Source organism: Ammodytes marinus (genome assembly GCF_949987685.1).
Source record: "Ammodytes marinus genome assembly, chromosome: 2".
In the NCBI taxonomy this organism is placed as follows: Eukaryota; Metazoa; Chordata; class Actinopteri; order Uranoscopiformes; family Ammodytidae; genus Ammodytes; species Ammodytes marinus.
This window is the reverse complement of record NC_137231.1, coordinates 34558074-34580926: the sequence shown is the minus strand read 5'-3', so window position 1 is coordinate 34580926 and position 22853 is coordinate 34558074. Positions and strand designations below refer to the sequence as shown.

At 38.6% G+C, this 22853-nt stretch overlaps 1 protein-coding gene across 1 annotated transcript; it reads left to right on the top strand.

The window, feature by feature from the left end:
• Positions 1-6561: 6561 nt before the first annotated feature.
• LOC307268461 (beta-1,3-galactosyl-O-glycosyl-glycoprotein beta-1,6-N-acetylglucosaminyltransferase-like) lies at positions 6562-10471 on the top strand (the record flags this gene model as incomplete). Its single annotated transcript, XM_080051099.1, has 4 exons — positions 6562-6903; positions 9197-9290; positions 9444-9848; positions 9986-10471. The coding sequence occupies exons 1-4, from the start codon at positions 6602-6604 to the stop codon at positions 10469-10471; spliced, it is 1287 nt and encodes a 428-aa protein (XP_079907225.1). The 5' UTR covers positions 6562-6601.
• Between the last annotated feature and the right edge of the window lie 12382 nt (positions 10472-22853).

Here is a 22853-nt window from a genome sequence, read left to right as displayed (position 1 = left end):
TGTCAACACAAGACCTTTGGTTCAAAAGGGGCAGTGACAAAGGGAGCGGGAAGGTTTATAGCTCATGCGACAGTGCGGAAACTACAGCATACTGGAAAGATAAAGGTCTGCGGTACAGTGCTTTTATTACCACTGGCTTTCTACTTGAAGGTAAGATTTGCTTCTCTGTGCTGCCTTAATGTCCTCTTATGTCGTTTTTATCAACCTCTTATAGTTTGAAAGTTGCGAGGACTGAGTTTCATTATATCTCTGAGAATTTGTGTATTTGATAATCCGGATGTAGGAGAAAACTGTAGCAGATTTGCTGCAATAACTTTTTTATACACATTTAAATGGTGACAAGATTGGGTTTTGATATTAAACAGTTTTGGCTGGATTATATTTCATGAGTTGTTCCTGCTAGGGCTGCAACAACGAATCGATAAAAGCGGTGCGAGAAAGCTATAGTGTGAGCGGCCACAGCTTGTATTTTGGTCATATCTAACACTGGACTGTAGGCCTATATAAAAGTGTTGTACCTTTGCTGTCTTTGGGTTAAAAAAAACTCCTTCAAATCAGTATCCGTCTAGTCCAAAAAAAACTGTCAGCTGCTGCTGCTGCAGACGGTGTGCAGACAGGCTCGGAGAGTCGGCATCGGCGCATCAACAGTCATTCAAAGCAGCGGCAGTATTCACACAACCGAACGGTGTAGAAAGTCCCGTCAGCTAAAAATAGTAATCCAGTTTTTAAATCCATGTTAAAATCGGAAGGATATAGAGCTAGCTAGTTTAAAAAAAAGTAGCAAACATGTCAAATGTGATGTGTTCAGGCCGGCTCAGTAATATGATTGATGTGTCCAAATGCAACACAAAAAAAAAGAAATTTGAGATTTTGGCGAAAACTTGTTTTCCCAGCAATATAAAATAGATAGTAAAGATGGAATTATGACCTTTTTAATGTCCTATCTTGAGCTATGGTCATATCAGCAATTAAAGCAATAATACAAGTTCTGTTTCAACAAAATAATAGAAAAGTATCAATAGTGATATCAATAAAGACCTGGATTGTTAAGGAGTCTCGAAAATGGTATCAATATCAATAAAAAATATTAACCATCTCCTGTCGTCTGAGAGAAATTAAGATGATTACATTTTTTTAACCGTTAGTATTTACTGGTTAAAAATCTTATCGGTTGACTGGTTTACCATGGACATCCCTTATACTGTATAAATGTTTATCATACATTGCATGTTTTTTTTGTGTTATCCCAGTTAAGTTTATTTTTTATTTATCATTTAATATTACTTTTAATAGTTCCGGGACATTGGAGTAATAACCTGGTGTTTTGACACTTCAGTCTGCACTGTGAATTTGAAGTAATGTTCAGTTTTTGAATAAAGATGCGGCATTTACAAATGTTTTTTTTTTAATCTGATTCATCGATCAATCGAAAAAATAATCGATCGATTAATCGATTATTAAAATAATCGTTAGTTGCAGCCCTAGTTCCTGCTCACGGAAAACATATGTACCTGCTACTTGTGTCTGGGTGTGGCTGTGAAAAGTATTTGGACCCCATGAAAAAACAGGTTGGGTACCTTTTGTAGTTGTTCTACATTCTTATAAATAGGACAGGCTAGTTACTCTGTAATTATCCTGGGTCTACAAACAGGTTTAAATTATCTCTCCCCATAACGTACATTTTTGTGAAAAATAATTTTTCAGCCAGGTCTAACCAGTTTTTCAGAAACCTGGCCAATTGACCAACCAGGCGGGTCCTACCACAAGGAAGCTGACGAGCAGCACCATCCTGTTTAAATGTTTGCCTTAACCACCAAGGTCCTACTTTCTGTATTGTTTCTAAAAATAAAAATAGACCTAAAAAAGTTCTTCATGCAAGGAAAGACACAAGGCACAAAGAAGTTGGAAATAATTGAATGAATGGATATGAGTTCAAAGATTAAGAACTTTTTTGTAATGATGTCAGTGATTGAGCAGTGATGAGAGCAGAATAAACTAAGCCTAACTTTATAGTTTTGAGGGTAGGTTGGTTTGGTTATTCATGTAGAGAACCGCCTTTTTTCATTTGTGTGTGAAGACTTTGTTGTTGATGTTGTTTTTTATTTCAACAATACCTTCAAAAGATTTCAAATTATTTAATGTCATGTGCAGAAATACAAAAAAGTGCAATATTTGGTGCAGTCAATTAGTGTAAATGTTGTATCTTACCAGAAACTAGTAGCATAGAAAATGTGCAAATTGCTTTAGTGAATACTAAAGAAGAACAATGTCTCTGTGTGAACTGATTATTTTCTAGAGATCTGTTGATCTGTTAAACATTGTGTGAGTGTAAGGGAATCAGAATAAATTGGTAGGTATGCTGGGCTAAGTCAGAAATGTGCTATTGTTTTAAAATAATAATGAGCCCTTGCTCTCCCAACTGTCCCTGCAATTCCCTGGTTGATAAGATAGTTAGTCTCTCTACAAATACACGTATGTGTTTATTGAGGGATGAGCGCACTCACACTCATTGTTGATAGGAGTAATGGGTAAGGGGGGCCCATTGACTGGAGGTTTTCAGGGGCCCAGCCATTTGTATGGGCAGGCCTGAATATAGCCACAGGTGCACATAGCCTGGGCCGACTCATTCACCATCGAATAGAAAAAACGCCAGCTTGATTGAGGGGCTTGGCCTACAGTAGGCCTAGTCCTACTCATAGCCAAAACTATTGAAACACACACACACACACACACACAGACACACACACACACACACACACACACACACACACACACACACACACACACACACACACACACACACACAACAGAAGAAAAAAAAGCAGGCATAGGCTACATTGTTAATTAGCCACCCACTAAATCAATAATGCACAGACACAGCAGAAAATAACCTAATATGTTTTCATACCTTCATGCTTATTTGCCCGAAGCATCCCATACACATCATCTCAAACGAGGCTCTTGTGTTCTCACGGAAAGGGGGCGGAGGCCTCAGTTTCTGCTCTTGTGAGAATATATAAGAACTGATCTGAATAAAATAAAAACTAAAATACTTTTATATAAAAGTATTTTAGTTTTTATTTTATTTGTCTATAAAGATTTTTATTTTTATTTTTTATTCTTTATTTATGTTTTACTTCTTACTTCTTTATTATTTCCATGTTACTTTAGTATCATTATTGATTTTCTGTTGAATATTTTGCTGTATGGACTGAATTACTGCATCATAAAAAGTGAATCAAATTAAAATTAACAAAATGTATTTATCTCCTAATGAAAGGTTTTCAGCATCTTCTCCACCATAAAGATACTGGCTGTGGCTCTCTGTGTTCACCATAACAGCTCTGACCACAGCTGACAGTGAGTATTTACTTCACTTATCCACTTCATTTCCTGCTTAATTTCTGGTGAATTTGTATGCACCAATTTGTTTATTTCCTGTGCTAATTCATGGTGGAAATGTTATGAAAGAAAAGACAACATTCAGGTACCAGCTGACGCGAACATAATGCAGTACGCCTCTCTGGCATTCTGTATTTAGATATCTCCTAAAATAAAAATAAATCTTTATTTGGTAACACTTTATTTGAAGGCGTATACATAACGCTGTCATAAGACTGTCATAAGACTGTCATTACACTGTCATGACACATGTCATGAACATTATGAATGGTTATGACTGTTGTCATAAAGTGTCATTCGGTAAATTATGTCACGTTTAATGACACATTGACATTGAATGAGATGTCTTTTTTATGACAACCTGACATAAGCTAAGACAAAATAACTTGTCGATGTCTTGGTAATGACAACCTGACATAAGCTAAGACAAAATAACTTGGTAATGACAACCTGACATAAGCTAAGACAAAATAACTTGGTAATGACAACCTGACATAAGCTAAGACAAAATAACTTGTCCGTGTCTTTGTAATGACAACCTGACATTAATGAAGACAAAATATCTTGGTTATGTCGACTTGACATTAACCAATAACATGACCTGTCATAAACATGTAATAGTAGGCTTAATAATCAAATGTAAAAAAACTATTTTGATTTATGTTGTAAGATTACATTAAACTGTCATATGTGGAAGGTTTTGATATTGACTGTCATAAGACCTTTATTATACTGTCATGAATGTTTCTGTTGGCCTGAAGTAAAGTGAAACAATTTGGACAGTTCGTTAACATGTCATGAAGCGTTATTACACAGTCTAATGCCTTTATAACAGGCTCATGAATGATTATTTTGGCCTCAGGTAAAGTGAAACAATTTGGACAGTTCATTAACATGTCATGAAGCGTTATTACACTGTCTAATGCCTTTATAACATGCTCATGAATGATTATTTTGGCCTCAGGTAAAGTGAAACAATTTGTACATTTCATTAACATGTCATTAAGTGTTATTACACTGTCTAATTTTGACATTGACTGTCATGAAACCTTTATTATACTGTCATGAAGTATTGACTTTACCTCAAAGTGAAACAATTTGGACTTTTCAGTAAATATTATTACACTTAATTATACACACAACAGTGTTAACTGCAGTAGTATCCCCTTTATAGATGTAACATGAAGCATATCAGTATTACATGTGGAAAATACCTTAACAAAAGCAATATAAGTCAAGACAGTTTTATTTGCATTGAGACACTAAACAAAAAATATATACATACACTTAAAACAGAAATAAGAACTACTTTAAAATCAAATGCACTTTCCAGTCCTTAAATTAACAATCCAGAGATTGTATGTTATATAATATATGTTATAATGGCTGCTAAAAATCACCAGGAAGAGATCAGCTTAAACACAAAAGGAGGGCAAATGGCACTCAGCTTTTAAACATTGTAGGCATGTTAGCTTCAGCATATAACTAGTGCAAACTTGTAAGTGAATACGGTGCTTAAACAGGCAGATTGCAGATCAGCAAATCATAGAGCTATTAGCACACACAATAATAACATAAATATACATTAGATCAGGTTGAAGTAAATAAAAGATACATAAAATAAAAGAGACTGTGTAGGCTTACTGCCCTGGCAGTGCGTAGTATGGAGCATGACAGCCAGCTAACATTTAAAAGCCCAATAAAGAATAAAAGACACAATGCTTGACTTCTCTTGTTTCTTCGTGAACCTTGTATTGGTAGGTTTTTCTTTGTAAAACTGTAACATAGACATGAAAAAATAAATCAATATACACACAGTACCAGACCTATACAGACAGTATCGCAGCCGTTAATAACATGCAAACTATATTATAACAGCGATCGGGACTGCATGTACATACTCACACACGGGTGATTCATTTAAACTCAGATAAACACGTTTCCATGTGGAATGATCGCTTACTGTGACTTGCTCACACATCTGACCGAGGGAGAAGAGAAAGGAAACTTACTAAACAGGCTCTCTGGCCGACTGACGTCACGGCCCTAACTGACTGCTATCCACACTGAACAAAACACATCTTAACACACTGTAAGAAATAACAACACTGTAACTTATGAACGTTGGGGCCTTTTCTACAATGGTCGCTACTCGCTACTGTCTGCCGTGGAATCAAAACAAACCCTCTAGTTGCGAATGCGCCATACAGAAGCAGACGGCAAACAGACAGGTCTGTCGGCCAATCAAATCGTTCGGTCCGAATAATATCATTGGTTGAAGTTTTCACAAAATATTATGAGATTGAAATCATTGTTTGTTTTTACTCCTGGTGGGTCTGTCTTGCATTTTAGAGTGTAATTACCTTATTAATACCATTTTAACCTAATCCAAAAAAAATGCAACAAAGGTAAGGGTAGCTTTAAAGTGGTGTTTTTTTATTATTATTATAGGCCAACAGGCCTTCTGTGATGCGATAACCAATAATTCATTAATGTTATTATTAGTCTACTTGCTTGATTTCTTTTAAAATAGCCTACAGAGACACTTGGAGACACATGTGGACATTTATTTACTGCAAATTGCGGCCTTTCGCGCGGATATGACCATACACAAGCACACATCGTGCTTGCTAGCTCAACGATAATTCTGTTTAAGCTATAAGGTATCTTTAGTCTCTCTTCACTTCACTGCATTGCTTGTGATCAGACCCTGGTCTTCTTGAAGTGTGAAAGTGGGCAATCGCCTGTTTTTAGTAGTTGGACCCGGGATGTCATATTTGTGACTATACCATCTTCATCACTTTTTGAACTGAAGGTCACCATTGAATTGTATATCTGGGAATTGTATGTTTCTTTTAACAATTGCAGTGCCCATTATCACTTCTCTTATCTTGTTTTCAGGGGCAATGATCAGTGGAGTGACGTATCTAACTGGATCCATGATAAGAAGAATTGATCTAAACATCAAACAATTGCCGCTCATTTATTGCCATGCCTGTATGCAGTGAAACCAAATGTTGAAGTTACTGGGCCATCAGACGTCATCAGAACTAATTAATAAACAGCTCAGTAGTGTATACCAAGTTGGCTGTATCTATTTCTGACACTTAATGTTTCCTAGAGAGAAACAATAATTGAGTGACTCTTTGAAAGAACTCCCACTGTAAGAGCATTTTAGTTGAGGTGCTCCTATCAAATCATGAGGCCAAGAAGCCCACTGCTCCTGGCACTGAAGCTCAGTGTGGTACTTGGATCACTATGGACACTTTTCCTGCTAAGTGGGCCCACAATAGACTTCAATCCCACATACATTCTCAGGTACAGGTGGTTGGAGTATACAGGTGATGATGGTAGCCCGGAGTCAGTGTGCAACTGCACAGCAATCCAGCAGGGAGACGAGGAGACACTGGAGCAGACCAAATTACTGACTATCACTAAAGACTTCCGAAAAAGTATCCAGATCCCAGACGAATATTATATTAATGCAACCCAAGACTGCAGGTGTGTTGCTTTAAACCAGTGGTTCTCAACCTTTTTGGAGCAAACGCCCCCCTAACCTTACCGAGATACTCTAGCCCCCCCCCCCCCCCCCAAAAAAAAACAAAAACAAAAAAAAAACACAAACACACACACACACACACAATTAAGAATATGTTTTGGCTACATCCTCTATCAACAATAAAACATATTTTCTGTGCTGTTTTGGTTTCTTATAAGAATTATTTAAAAAAATTCCCAATATGAGCCTGTTCTATGATAGGCAGATTTAACCCACTGTCAGGTGGCTGGTTGCATAAAAAGAAAAAACACTATCAGCATTGGTTGTAATCTATTTTTTCTTTTTAATCAATAGAAACATGTGTCTTTAACATGGTTCTGCTTGTGTGTTAGTTAACTCCATGCTTTGGCTGATTACTCTGTGTTTTCTCCACCTCAGAGACAATAGTTAGTTTAAGTTTGAATCTCGCTGCGCTAGCATTAGCAATATCAGTAAACGTCATTATACCAGTCTGTGATTGGCTGATTCCTCTGCCGCTAAGGCTTTGATTGGCTGGTTGTTCTGACTCAAAGACCTCTGATTGGCTGTCTGCAGAGCCTTCTCTTTTCTAAGGCTGTGACTAGTGGTGTAGTCTAGTTTTTTGTAGTGGGTATACTGTGATGATTCCCTCCTAGCCTCTTCTTGAATATGCAGCATAGCATTTACACATTAAACATATGGCTTACACCGTGGCTAGTTTACAATTTTGTTGTTTCTGCATTAGGTGCAGCAAAGGCAAAAACATTTGACACCTTAGCCTGCCTTTAGAAACACAGAGCTTAGGATTTCTATTCCCAAATAAAATTGGGGGGATATGGGGGTCTCCCCCAGATTTTTTTTTATATTAAAATACATTGTTTCCCGCCTTCTGATGACTCTACAATAGAAAAACACAAAAATCAGTAAGTCCCGACTCTTCCAGGGAGATTTTTTTTACCTATTTAAAGTGAAATGCATGAATCTGGTGCACTTTGAGAGGACAATGACTGGTCGGATGAATAAGAAGCTTTTGAAGAAAGACATGGATTTTCCATAACAATATTAATTTAAAATAAAATATTATGCAGGGTCCTCTGGGATGGGCTTGGTGCTCTTTTTCTTTTATGGGACATATTTCTCTGTAATATAAGGAATGCAATTTAATGCAGTCAGAGGAATGAAGCAGAAGAACTCTGTTGTCCAGCTATATCTTTTTTCCACAGATGAGGCTGAATAGACTATACACAGTGCATGGGCAACTGAGGGCAGCCCCATTTCCAAATGTTTTTTTAAATAAACTCTCGCTCTGGTTTTCTTTCATGTTACCTACTCAGTGCATGAGTTGACGTGGTGAATCAATCAAGCCACCTAAGCCTATGATAATTGACCGTTGTGTTTGTTTTTATCGTCTTTCTTTCATGACATAAACTGCACTGATGATCCGATCTTGAAGTGCTCGCAAAAGTTAATATGAATTTCAAACGGGTTATGCAAACTGAGAATATTACTTTTTCCTCACTGGGAGAAAATAAGTCCCTGCGCGCTTTTGGTGTGCTCCGACAGCACCGTGCGCGTCTCCCGAGGGGACTACTGAGCTGAATGTTGTGTCGCGCTGCCAGTATTTTCGGGTTGGACATCGCCCTTTCTTTCCGCAATGAAACGGGCCGTGGGGTAATGCCTGGTCCCGCTTATCTATTATAAGTCCGTTGCGACTTCCACAGGGACACAGCGCACAGGTTGAATTTATGAATGAAAGTATGACAGTTAAGTTCTGTCACTATCGAAATTGTTACGTATCATTTCGCATTTCTTAGTGGGCATACGGAAATGCTGGAGCTTTCTTAGTGGGTATACTGCGTATACCTGCGTATCACGTAGACTACACCACTGGCTGTGACAGTCAGCAGACCGCAGAACATTGTAGAGAATAGTTAAAAAGAGGTCGAGGGGTTAGAAACATGAAAAGTTAAAATAGGCTGTTTATTTCAGGTAACCTATTTTTGCAGTCAAAATATTTATAAGATTTTTAAGAAAGTTTAAAATATATTTATTAAAAAAGCTCTCGTGTCCCAGCCTGGTCCCAGCGCCCCCCTAGGTTGTACGAACGCCCCCCAGGGGGCGGTACCGCCCCCGTTGAGAAACCCTGCTTTAAACTATAGTAATTGTACAACTATAAGCCATTGTTTTTAAATGAACTTAATTGAATCATTCTGAGGAAAACAAAAATTAAGCAGCATACATTCCCTGTGGTATTTTCTAAATGTTGTGTATTTACAGGAACTTCAAGTTAAGCAGGAAGTACTTAACTTTCCCGTTAAGCCAAGAAGAAGAGGACTTCCCTCTTGCATACTCTATAGTTGTGCATCAAAAGGTATGAAAATTAGAATTAATTAAATTACCTTTTAAAAAACATACTAGGTCTAAACAATTAACTTAATATTTCCTATATGCAGTATCAATATTCTGGTATGATATAAATATCTTATACAAACGGTATTACATTTTTTCTTTTCATATTTTATAGGTGCAGAACTTTGAACGACTGCTACGAGCCATCTATGCACCCCAAAATATTTATTGCATCCATGTGGACAATAAATCAGAGGGCTCAGTCATCTCTGCCATTGAAGCCATTACTTCCTGTTTCCCAAATGTCTTCTTAGTCAGCAAACGTGTGACAGTGGTCTATGCTGCCTGGCCACGTGTTCAGGCTGACCTTAACTGTATGGCTGATCTCTACAATGCCAGCACAAAATGGAAATACTTCATCAACCTTTGTGGCCAGGATTTTCCTCTTAAAACCAACTTGGAGATTGTAAGGGCGTTGCGTTACCTGAGGGGCGGCAACAGCATGGAGTCTGAAAGAATGCCTGAAAATAAGAAGTATAGGTTTACAAATTCTTTCGAGGTGGTTAATGGGAATCTTGAGGTAAGGTTAAGAGATAGGTATTATGTATTAAATGGTGATATCTATTATTTGCACAGTTAGTTTGACATGAAAAAACCTTCTATTCAGATTGACCGTGGTCAACATTAATCACTAATTCCATATCTCAACTGTTTTAGGTAGCGGGAAAACAAAAGACGCCACCTCCTTTTAACCTGCCGATTATGTCAGGAGGTGCCTACATTGTGGTTAACCGAGGCTACATCCGCAGCGTTTTGGAGGACCACAGAATACTGACACTGATCGAATGGTCCAAAGACACCTATAGTCCTGATGAGTTTCTCTGGGCAACCATTCAACGGGTCCCTGGTGTTCCTGGCTCAAATTGGCTCAACGCCAAGTACGACATGTCAGACGTTAATGCAATTGCACGGCTGGTGAAGTGGCATTGGCATGAGGGGTCACGGGGTTCACTGGAGGCGGTGTACCCAAAATGCGAAGGCAACCATGTCAGGGCAATATGTGTGTATGGGGTTGGAGACTTGCAGTGGATGCTTACACAGCATCACCTCTTTGCAAATAAGTTTGACATATACACAGATCCCGTCGCTATCTACTGCTTGGAGAAGTACCTGAGACAAAAGGCACTGGCTGATTTGCATTAGATTTTTCATAGAATTTAGGTTGTTCTTAGTTTTGACTCCAGTACATTTCCAGGGAGCTTGTGAGTACTTGTTACTTTCAGGCTAAGGCTTACTGTCACCTGGTGATTTTTTTTATTTTGTTAAATGCAATTGGCCACACCCGTAGGAGTCAGACTGGACAATCAAAAATGTTTAACTGTCTGTCTACTAAGTGTCTTACTGTCACTTGCTTTTTAAATGTTAACTTGGTTATTATTATATTTTGCATCCATGCTGATGCTTTTGATATTATTATTTGCACTATTCGGTTGCTGCTGCAGTCAATAAAAGAAAGATCCATAAAATAATAAATCAGTGAAAAAAATAGTCATTTAAAAACAGCATTTCTGACTGCATGTTCAGCATGCACATTTGACATGGTGCTGCTGTGAAAGGCACGGTTTTCAAGTGGCGTTTAAAAATGCAAACAGAGCCTGCCTCTCTTACAGTATATCTTTGGGAAGACTGTGTTGTTTTATCCTCATTTACTTTAAGAAAGTTGTTATTCATTCAATTATTCATTGCAGAAAGGCAGGCGATGAGGGAGCTCAAAGTATCTACAACATTCAGCTCAATATGTACACAACAGACTGTCCTGTACATACAGGATTCATTGGTATTAAATTTGACATTATTAGGTGACCATGAGTGAGTTTTTATTTTTTATAAACTTATCTGGGTCAAAACAACTGTGTTGGCGTTGTTCTTTTCATTACAAGTATCCAATGTGAAACATGTGCGTTGTGGTGTATGAAATAGCATACCTTTTGAAAAGATTGTTGAGGAGGAACATATCTTTAATGAAGTAAAACTTTTATTTAACAGCAAATGAAAACATTGCAAGCCACAAACAGATGTATACAAATATAAGAAAAAGCAAATAAAAGTGGATATTCCCCAACATGAACAGTAGGCCTGCTCCATACAGTACCTTCCTAACCATTACTCAACATACAAAATTTCTTCCTCACTCCCCAATAATATGTCACACACACACACACACACACACACACACACACACACACACACACACACACACACACACACACACACACACACACACACAGATCAGAGCAATCTCAAACTGTATCAACTAAAGGCATGCAGGACTTCTTGCAGCTTCTTGGCTGCCTTACTATGATATGATGTTACACATATGTTCACAGTGATGTGCTGTGTTTATAGAACAGCCCACTTCCAGCTTTTTTTACAATGAGGTGTTGAGTGAGATGTGACTTATAGTGTATAAACTCGCTATTACAAGCCAAACAAGCTTGTGCAGTATGATGCTGCTTTGCATGTGGAGGCCAGGGAACACAGATTTGTGAACAGACAGGATATAATACAGTCTTTGTTTGAATGTATTTGGTTATTAGATGAAAGAGTCATGAGCCTTCAGAGAATCCACACTCATTATCATTGGTTAAAAAAGGTAGACATGGCAACTGACAGCATATTAATACATTGATACATGATACAGCAAGATAGTAATTCTTCCAAAGTGAAGTCAAAGAAAACAAAAGCTATCCGATAGGGAACACAATCAAGTGCTGTTTAATGTACAGTAGTTCAGGATCAAACATCTTCCCTTCAGCACAATGAAAGTCTCTGCACTGTAAATACAGTATTACAATCAGCGCCCTCAAGTTGGTACTTTCCGCAATGAACAAACTGCCTGATATGAAGTACCACACCTTCCTCTTTGCCAACCCACTGCTAGTTGTTGGTGTAACAACTAAGCGCCGCACACATTATGCTTCAGGCTGGCCTATACTCCGGAATGCTGCTGCATAGTGCAAGGAGAAGCAGTCAGGCATCTTGTAATTGTCTCAAACTATAAGAAGAAAATGGATGAAATGAAGATGGACTACGAAGAGGAGGCCAGAGAAAAAGCCGAAGAATTCAATGACTTCGCAAATACATACAACAAGGACTTCGAAGCGTTGATAGAGAAGCACATGGAGGAAATACATAACTTACAAAGTCTCTCCGAGCAAAATGAAAAAAAATTTAAAGAAGAAATTGAGAAGATGAAGAAGAAGCACGAACAAGATACAAAGGAACTGGCGGAACTGGAGCACTCGAGGGAAAAGGACAAACAACACACAAAGGAGCTGAAAAAAAAGCATGAAGAACATGTAATGGAATTACAAAAGCTATACAAAGAGAAATGCATCATCCTCTAAATTTCGATCATAATGATGTTAGCAGATGGAACATGATTGGTCTGCTTTGCCTATAATTATATCGCTAGACCATGGAGGTGATGCAGTCAGGAGACTCGATGTTAGTCTCTGACAACTGATATACGATTAAACTGTACATGAGCATGTTCAACAGAGTCTATTGACACCATTAAGAACCATTTAAGATATCTGATCAAATGTGCGTAAGTGGTTTTGCGATTCCTTCAATGACATGTTTAACTATTCTCATGTCAATGTCATTATAGTCGGTAGAAGTCTTGTTTTTACAATTATGAACAATCTCTATAATTTCACTCTCTTCCACTGCTTTTAGAAACATTGATTTTGGATTAATGTCTATTAAATCATAATTATTGTCTTCAGATCTCACAGATCCTGGGTCATTAATTTTTTCTGCCAAATTTGGTCCCACATTTACGAAGAATTTGTTAAAACCATCAACCACATCATCCATATTATCTATTGTATTTTCTTTCTCCATAAAATACTCAGGGTAACCTGTATTTTTTGATCCATTTCTAATAATACTATTTAGCACATTCCATAAACCTTTCATGTTGTTTTTGTTATTCTCTAGTATTTTATTATAGTATTCTTTCTTACATATCCTCATTATATTGGTTAATTTATTTCTATACTTTTTATACTTATTTTCTGCTTCTGCAGTTGGATTTTTCATACATTTTCTATACAGTGTATTTTTCTTTTTGCAGGCATTTTTCAAACCCTTATTGATCCACGGACTAGTTGTCTGTTTATGTCCATCACTGTATTGTTTCACAGGACAGTGTTTGTCATAAAGTGATTTAAAAACGTTAAGAAATCCATTATATGCTTCGTCAGTATCATCTACCTCATATATTACCCTCCAATTCTGTTTCAGTAAGTCATTCCTTAATGCATTTATGTTTTCTTCGGTTCTCAGTCTTTTGTATTTAAAATGACTGGTGTTCTTTGGTTTCGTATAGTTACAGTGATAAACAACAAAAACAGGCAAATGGTCACTGATGTCACTGTATAGCAGTCCGCTTACTGTATTGTTATCCATAGTATTTGTGAATATATTGTCTATTAATGTTGCCGAATGAGAAGTAATTCTACTAGGTCTTGTTATTGTAGGATATAGACCCATACTGTACATAGTATTGATAAATTCCTCTGTAATTTTATGTTTTTATGGATTCAAAAGGTCAATATTATAATCCCCACAAATGAACATATTATTTTGCAATGATATTGTGAACATATTTTCCATCCAATCTTTAAATATTTCAATGCTCGATCCGGGAGCTCTGTATATACAACTGACAATAACATTCTTGGTCTTTTCCATACATATTTCTACTGTAACACATTCCAATAAATCATCAACCGCTGTTGTCATGTTTTCCACCACCTTGTATTTCAGTCTTTTGTCCACATAGATAGCCACACCTCCTCCACTTTTTTTGCCTCTGTTAGTATAATTCAGATCATAGCCATCAATCCCAAAGTCCACACCTTTCTCAGTGCTGATCCAAGTCTCTGATATTGCAATAATGTTAAATGGAATCTTGAATAGTTTTATATATTCTTTTATGCTGTGGAAGTTGGCATATAGACTTCTGCTATTAAAGTGGATAAGTGACATGGTGTTTACTGATTGGAAATGTATATTAAATTGCTCATCTGTGTAATAACAGCAGCTGTTTTTGAAGTTGTTAAGTAAGTTGTTATCCGGATCAATGTCATTTTCTATGTCTTGTGAGTTATGCTCTGTATATGCAAAGGATTCTAGTTCTGTTAAAGAAATAATGTGTCCAGATGTAGATGAATTATTTCCTTCAGAGTGTGTCATGATTGTGTATGTTTATTACTCACTATGTTTCCAGTTCGGACTCATTGGAACTTGTCCAGCTCCGCAATGTCTCTGATGACCATTACTTTAGCCTCCTCGGGTGAACCATTTAGTTTGATGAAGATTTTGCAATTTGCAGTCCAAGTGTTCTGAATTCTTCCCTGCTTTTTTAAGATGCGAGCCATTCTGGCAATGTCGGCGTTCTGCTTTGTCAGATGCTCGTTTAGGAACACGTTTGTTCCTTTCAGCTTCCTCCCCTGTTTCAGCAGTGCGGTCTTGTGCTTGCGGTTAACAAACCTGATGATGACCGCTGGAATATCGCTGGTTTTCCTCCTGGGCAGTGGGTGGCATGCCTCGATGTCACTGCAGTGTAGCTCAATCCCCTTCGTCTGCAGGAAAGCAGCCACCTGTTGCTCCGTTGAGCTGCCATCCCTTTCACCGGGCTCCCCCCCGTTGTCATCGCTCACCGCCCAAGTGTATGACCGGGTTTTAACGTGGAGCCCGGTAACGATGACGTTGTTTATCCTCGTGTACTGTTCCAGGTCAGACACTCTGCCTTCAAGGTGGATAATTCGTTTATCCTTTTCTTCACTCTGCAACCGCAACATTTTGATCTCCCCGGCCAGGTCTAGGATGTCTCGTTGTTGTTTCCTCATCTTGGATACTTCTTCAGAAAGGAAGTCGAGAGAACTTTTAATGTCCTCGCCTTCTTCGGCCGTGAAAGCCTTCTTCGGCCCCATTCTTCCCGGTTACGACCTTTCTCCTGCTTTTGGCAGCTGTCAGCCGGCCAGCTGTTAGCACTGTCGGCTGGTAGCCTAGCAGCCAGATGCTAGTCGTCGCTAGCTCTGTTACTGTTTCCACAGTCCGTTGTTCCAAATCAGAGTCGTAAACCAGGCAGGGGTCTTTACCGTGTATCAATCAGTCCGATGTCCAAAATCCAAAATCAGTGGTCGATAATCCAGAAAAGTGTCAAAAAGCCAAGTACCAAACAATTCACAGACAATTCAAACTCACAGACAGGAAGCGGAAACCGCATGATTAACTCCTTTGTTGTGTTTTGGGTCATTATCTTGCTGCATGATGAAGGATCTTCCAATCAGTTTGGTTGCATCTTTCCTTAAATTGTCAGACAAAATGTTTCTGTAAACTTCTGAGTTCATTTTGCTGTTGCCATCATGTGTTACATCATCAATGAAGAATAATGAGCCCGTCCCAGAAGAAGCCATGCAAGCCCAAGCCATGACATTGCCTCCACCGTGTTTCACAGATGAGCCTGTATGTTTGGGATCATGAGTAGATCCTTTCTTTCTCCAAACTTTAGCCTTTCCATCACTTTGGTAAAGGTTCATCTTGACAACAACACAGTAACACATGATGGCAACAGCAAAATGAACTTAGAAGTCGACAGAAACATTCGGTCTGACAATTTAAAGAAAGATGCAACCAAACTGATTGGAAGATGCTCCATCATGCAGCAAGATAGGGATCCAAAAAAACTGCAAAAACAACAAAGGAGTTAATCAGGGGCAGGACATGGAAGGTTTTAGACTGGCCAAGTCAATCTCCAGTCTTAAACGCTATAGAGCATGCATTTTACCTGCTAAAGAGGAGACCGAAGGGAGTAACCCCCCAAAACAAACAGCAACTGAATGAGGCTGCGGTGAAAGCCTGGAAAAGCACCACAAAAGAAGAATGCAAACGTTTTGTGATGTCAATGGGTCACAGGCTTGATGCAGTTATTGCAAGCAAAGTATTTGCGACAAAATATTACGGTTTATTCACTTTAATTTATTTAAAGTCTATCTGTTCCAATACTTTTGCTTGCCTAAAAATGTTGTGTTCTTTTTCAAAAAATTATATCTTCTCAGTTGTGTATCAGATCCAGATGTGAATACCTGGAAATGAAAGCTGAAATGTTGAGCTATTGTCTCATATTAATCTTTTGGTGTCAAACCCAAATGTTTCCAGTCTACAGCAAAAAAATAAAGGAATTGGCCTCACTGTTCCGATACTTATGGAGGGGACTGTATATTAAGCTTGTAGTTCCAACGATAGCTAACATATGGAAATGTGTATTTATATTACAGTCAGTCTTTGAATGCTTAAAACACTCTTTAAACAAATACTCTTTGACAGTATATCTGTGGCAGTAGAATAATAACTTTTACTTAAGAAAAGGTAGAACTGCCACAGCATAGAAACACTGTGACAGTCCTAAATGTTCAGTTTTTGTTGAGATGAACACTTAACTTGTTTGTATGTTGTCTTAATTCTATCGTTAACACTACTGATACAACTACAGCATGAGAAATGTATTTTTTTACAAAGATTACATTTAATTTTACAGGACTATTGTTCTGAAGTGTTTACTTAAGTTAAGTTTATTTATTTAAAAGGGACATTGCATATTAATAGACATTTACATGTAAATATACAGGATTGTAGCAAGTGCTAATTTGCATCCTTTGTCCCTTGATTGGTCGACACCAATCACATAAAACAAACATACGCGTGTACTCATAAATAAAAACAGACAATCTAAAAAATAAAAAATAAACATGCAACCGACAGAACAAGTGAGTAAAAACAATTATTCAAATAATGTTAAAAAATAAAAAATATAATAAAATAAAAATCTATGATAGTTTGTGTGAACAGTTTTGAGATTCCAGCAGCCATACTTTAAGACGTTTTTTAAAAGAGCCAAGAGTGGGAAGCTCACGTAGAGCAGCGGGTAGTGTGTTCCAGGTATGAGTTGCACGGTATGAAAATACAGCCTGTCCATAGGCACTTTTTCTAAAAGGAACAATACAGTCACCTCGAGAATTTGCCCTGGTGGATCTACTTTCATTTTTTTGTATAAACATTTGCAATGGCGCTGGGGCGAGTCTGTTGAGAATTTTAAAAACCAGGGTGCAGTCTGCATACTTGATCATGTTTTGCCAACTCAGTAAATCGTGCTTCTTTAAGATATTGCAGTGGTGATAGGTTTTTTTTTTTTTAATCTAAAATCTTAATGGCTTGTTTGTATACTGTTTCCACAGATGTTAACGTGGTCTTGCATGCCAATGCCCAGCTTGTCATGCAGTATGTCATATGAGGTATAATCATTGAATTAAAATATAGTTTTGCTGAATCAAATGGCATATTTTCTCTAATGTATCTGAAGTTGGATAAATTAAATGTCATTCTGTTTACTGTTTTTTTTACTTGTTGCTTAAAATTTAATTGTGAATCGATAACAACACCTAAATACTTGAATTCCTGGACCACTGTAAGTTTTTGGCCCTGTATTGATACCATGGAATCTGTATTTTTGTCACAGGCCTTCTTTGAGAAAAACATGCAGACTGTTTTAGTTAGGTTAAGAACCAGTTGGGAGCGCTCTAGATATTCTGAAACACTGTCCATTGCAGCTGTCAGTTTGTGAGTGGCTTGCTCTGTATTTTTTGCATGAACATGGATAACTGCGTCATCAGCATACAGTTGGCATTGCACATTAGATGGACAGATGTTTGGCATATCATTTATATAAATACTAAATAACAGTGGCCCTAATATTGACCCTTGAGGCACACCTAAGTTGTTCTCACTTTTACAGTGTACTTGTCCTTTTATATTTCTGGTAACATATGTTAGACTGTGAAACAAGCAACACACTGGAGCCTCCAACAAGACCATTAAGCCACATCAACAAGCCCTGCAGCATCACTCAATAATAACATTATGAGCATCAGAAGCTCCATCATGTTGCAAACAACTGTTATTGTGTCCATCCCCTGTATAATCACAGTCACCATAATGGATGGTTTGCTGTAGGAGAGATCCACTTTGAGCCTTTTGTGTGTTCTGGCTTTTGTCCAGCAGGTGATGCTCTAACATTAACTACTGAACTAGTCTGTTCCAGTCTGTTGCTCTCTTCATGAACTGTTATTTACAGTTCCTGTTTATGCTTTTTGAAACGTTGCGAACATATATAGATATTGATAAAAACAGTAAATAAAACTCAGCAGAGTTTAATAATGTGATTTTATCATTATGACTTTAATCAGCGATAGGTGTTTCAACAGTAACTTTAGACCTGTTCTGTGCTTTAAGTTTCAGCTGTAAACATTAGAAAAATGTCATTAGTGATCGAGTTAGTCAAGGACAAATATAGCTTTAACATATAATAATAAATGTCAATAACATGTATGACGTGGTGAATGACACTGAGGACCTCAACTTTTAAATTAAATTATGATTGTGTGTTTGTGTTCGTTAGATATTAACTTATTTCTAGTGGTGGGCCGTTATCGGCGTTAACGTGCTGCGTTAACGCAAGACTCTTATCGGCGATAAAAAAAATATCGCCGTTAATCTCTTATTCCACCTCCTGTTCGGCTCAGGGAGCCAGTCATTTGTACAGTTCAGCTTAGACTCGGCCGTAATGCTGCTGCACACGCACACACACACACACACACGCACACACACACGCACACACACACACACTCACACACACACACACACAGACACACACGCTGCATGTCAGAGACGAGGGGCGAAGCTTCTCTCACACACCCGCCGCTCTCTCTCTCTCCATCACTTGCCCACACAATCGGGTATTGGAACGCAGGGTGGGTGTGTGTGGCCACCGGTCGCCACGTGACTATAAGTTTCCAAGTTTTAAACACTTCTATCTCTTCAACGTCAACGTCACCGTACCCGAATCCTAAATATCCCCATAGCAGACGCTATATTTCATCGGTGGGAAAACTTTGTTTTGCGCCACAGTTCGACTCGGCCGTAATGCTGCTGCACACACACACACAGACACAGACACAGGCACACACACACGCTGCATGGCAGAGACGAGGGGCGCTACCAAAAAGACGAGAGGAGCGGTTGGAGCAGTTGGAGAGTTTAGAGACACATGCGCGCACATTTATTTACATAAAATCGCAATCGCAGTCACTTGTGCAGTTATGTAAAATGTTTCACTAAGGAAAATGACAGAAAAAGTAACGCACAGTGACTTTGATGAGTAACTTCAATCTGATTACTGGTTTGGAGATAGTAACGCGTTAGATTACTCGTTACTGAAAAAAGAGGTCCGATGCCGGTAACGCGTTACTATGTAACATCTTGTTGAACATTATTTATTTTCATCACCAATTATCATAGTAGAACAGCTTCCTCAAGCAGTTTGTGATGCATGTTGGAAACAGGAGATGAGCCCCTGGTCTGATGCGCCACCTGGCTTGAGAAACACGTTCTCAAAGACTTACTTTGAGTCATTATTTAGGAGCACACACATGTTATGAATGAATTCAAATGAGCCATTTTAATCTAGATTAATCTAGATTAATTCCAAAATTAATCTAGATTAATCTAGATTAAAAAAATTAATCTATGCCCACCTCTAATTTTTTTTAATCTAGATTAATCTAGATTAATTTTGGAATTAATCTAGATTAATCTAGATTAAAATGGCTCATTTGAATTCATTCATAATATGTGTGTGCTCCTAAATAATGACTCAAAGTAAGTCTTTGAGAACGTGTTTCTCAAGCCAGGTGGCGCATCAGACCAGGGGCTCATCTCCTGTTTCCAACATGCATCACAAACTGCTTGAGGAAGCTGTTCTACTATGATAATTGGTGATGAAAATAAATAATGTTCAACAAGATGTTACTTAGTAACGCGTTACCGGCATCGGACCTCTTTTTTCAGTAACGAGTAATCTAACGCGTTACTATCTCCAAACCAGTAATCAGATTAAAGTTACTCATCAAAGTCACTGTGCGTTACTTTTTCTGTCATTTTCCTTAGTGAAACATTTTACATAACTGCACAAATGACTGCGATTGCGATTTTATGTAAATAAATGTGCGCGCATGTGTCTCTAAACTCTCCAACTGCTCCAACCGCTTCTCTCGTCTTTTTGGTAGCGCCCCTCGTCTCTGCCATGCAGCGTGTGTGTGTGCCTGTCTGTGTCTGTGTGTGTGTGTGTGTGCAGCAGCATTACGGCCGAGTCGAACTGTGGCGCAAAACAAAGTTTTCCCCCCGATGAAATATAGCGTCTGCTATGGGGATATTTAGGATTCGGGTACGGTGACGTTGACGTTGAAGAGATAGAAGCGTTTAAAACTTGGAAACTTATAGTCACGTGGCGACCGGTGGCCACACACACCCACCCTGCGTTCCAATACCCGATTGTGTCGTGGGCAAGTGATGGAGAGAGAGAGAGCGGCGGGTGTGTGAGAGAAGCTTCGCCCCTCGTCTCAGCGTGTGTGTCTGTGTGTGTGTGTGTGTGTGTGTGTGTGTGTGTGTGTGTGTGTGTGTGTGTGTGTGTGTGTGTGTGTGTGTGCAGCAGCATTACGGCCGAGTCTGAACTGTACAAATGACTGGCTCCTTGAGCCGAACAGGAGGTGGAATAAGAGATTAACGGCGATATTTTTTTTTATCGCCGATAAGAGTCTGGCGTTAACGCAGCACGTTAACGCCGATAACGGCCCACCACTAGTATATATATATATATATATATATATTACAGGTAATATATATATATGGAAATATAAATACAGTATGTATACACAAGTAAACATTTAAAAATAAATAGAAAATTAAAGACATACCTCTGCAGGAAGATAAGGAATGCCAGGACTTTACAAAGAGGACGCTCAGAGAATTCGTAGCAGACTTGCAGCAGGAGAATCTTCTGAAGCGAGTGACTGAGGAGGCAAAGATCAGCTCTTATATATTTTCACAAGAGCCCCCCCCCCGTCCCCGACCCCTTTCCATGAGAACACAAGCTCTTGGCAAAGATCCCTGAGTGTGTGTTGCTCAGCAGGTAATTATTGCACAATACAAACAGGGCAACACACACACACACACACACAAACACACGCACGCACGCACGCACGCACACACACACACACACACACACACACACACACACACACACACACACACACACGTACACCCCTAAACTATTATTATATTTGTCTGATATTTTTGTAAACCAAACTGTGGGCCCTGCTGCTGTAAACAACATCAGTGAAACAGTAACTTTTCAGGAAGCTTTCTAACTTCAAACAGTGTTCCAGGGATCACATTATCCTGTGAGGAAAGTTTGTCTATTCGGTTATAAGAATATACCTTAGGAAATGCTTTCTCTGACACACCCAAAGTTACATAGTGCACCTTTACTGAAGCGAACAAAGCTTTGAAATTACTGTAGCAACTTTCTTTTGTTACTTACGACGGAGACCTACATTCATTGAGTAATTTAATTGAATTGAGCAGGGGATATAATATACTGTATGTCGAGAAGTATTTGCAAATAGTTATTGGTCTCACTGAAATACTAAATACTGTGTTATGTTACCTGGATATTTTTAAACACTGGCAATTACAGGTTGCAACAGTAGTTCAGAGTAGGATATTATTATTTGCTCAAATCATTGTTAAAGACACACCTGTCCTCTTTGGCATTCATTTCTTGATGAGAATGATTTATTCCAGCAGCTTCTACTAGTTCTATTATTTAATGATTTCTTAAAGTTTACTTTTAATGTTACTTATACAGCAGTTGGTTCTGACCGAGTGATTTGATTGGACGAGAGACATTCCATGCGTTCTGAAGCAGCGCTGATATGAGCGTCCAACATCACTCTGAATGTTCAGGGACTGTTCACCAAACTGACCAAACTGACAAAATCACTCCGCTCACTGATGAGCCGGAGCTACTTGTGTAAACTGTGTGTGTGTGTGACTCAGGTTGACTGGCGAGTCTCCCCCTTTGAGAGGGCATCGCTGCCACACACAGACAGAGACAGTGTGCGGTAGTCACTCACGCTCACGTTACTGAAGACTCCGCTCTGACTGCTGTTGTCGGACTATTTGTGTTGGCGGAAGTTGTAAAACTGTGTTTGTCTTCGGCACTCGGCCTGCGGCCTCGTACCTACGACCGAATCACAGCAGCGCAACATGCTCCCTCTCATGTGATATTGCTTAATTTTGACATGATAATTGATGAAGTATTTGTGTCTATAGTTTACCCTTTGTACAGCACTTGACTTGGTGCAATTTTTACTTGGATATAAAATGTGTTGGCTAATAATCCTTCTGATTCAAAGGTGCTGTATTACACCCACACACCACCACAGGAGCCTCAGGGGAAAAGGATGGCATAGAGATCAGCCATCAGATAAGCTAATCCTGATAAGCCCCACAAGAGACAATAAGACACTATGTTTTCTCACAGAAGCAAACGACTCCCAAGCCCTACCCCACTGGCTCCACTGATTAACCTGGTCTTCCAACGAATTCAGAAATT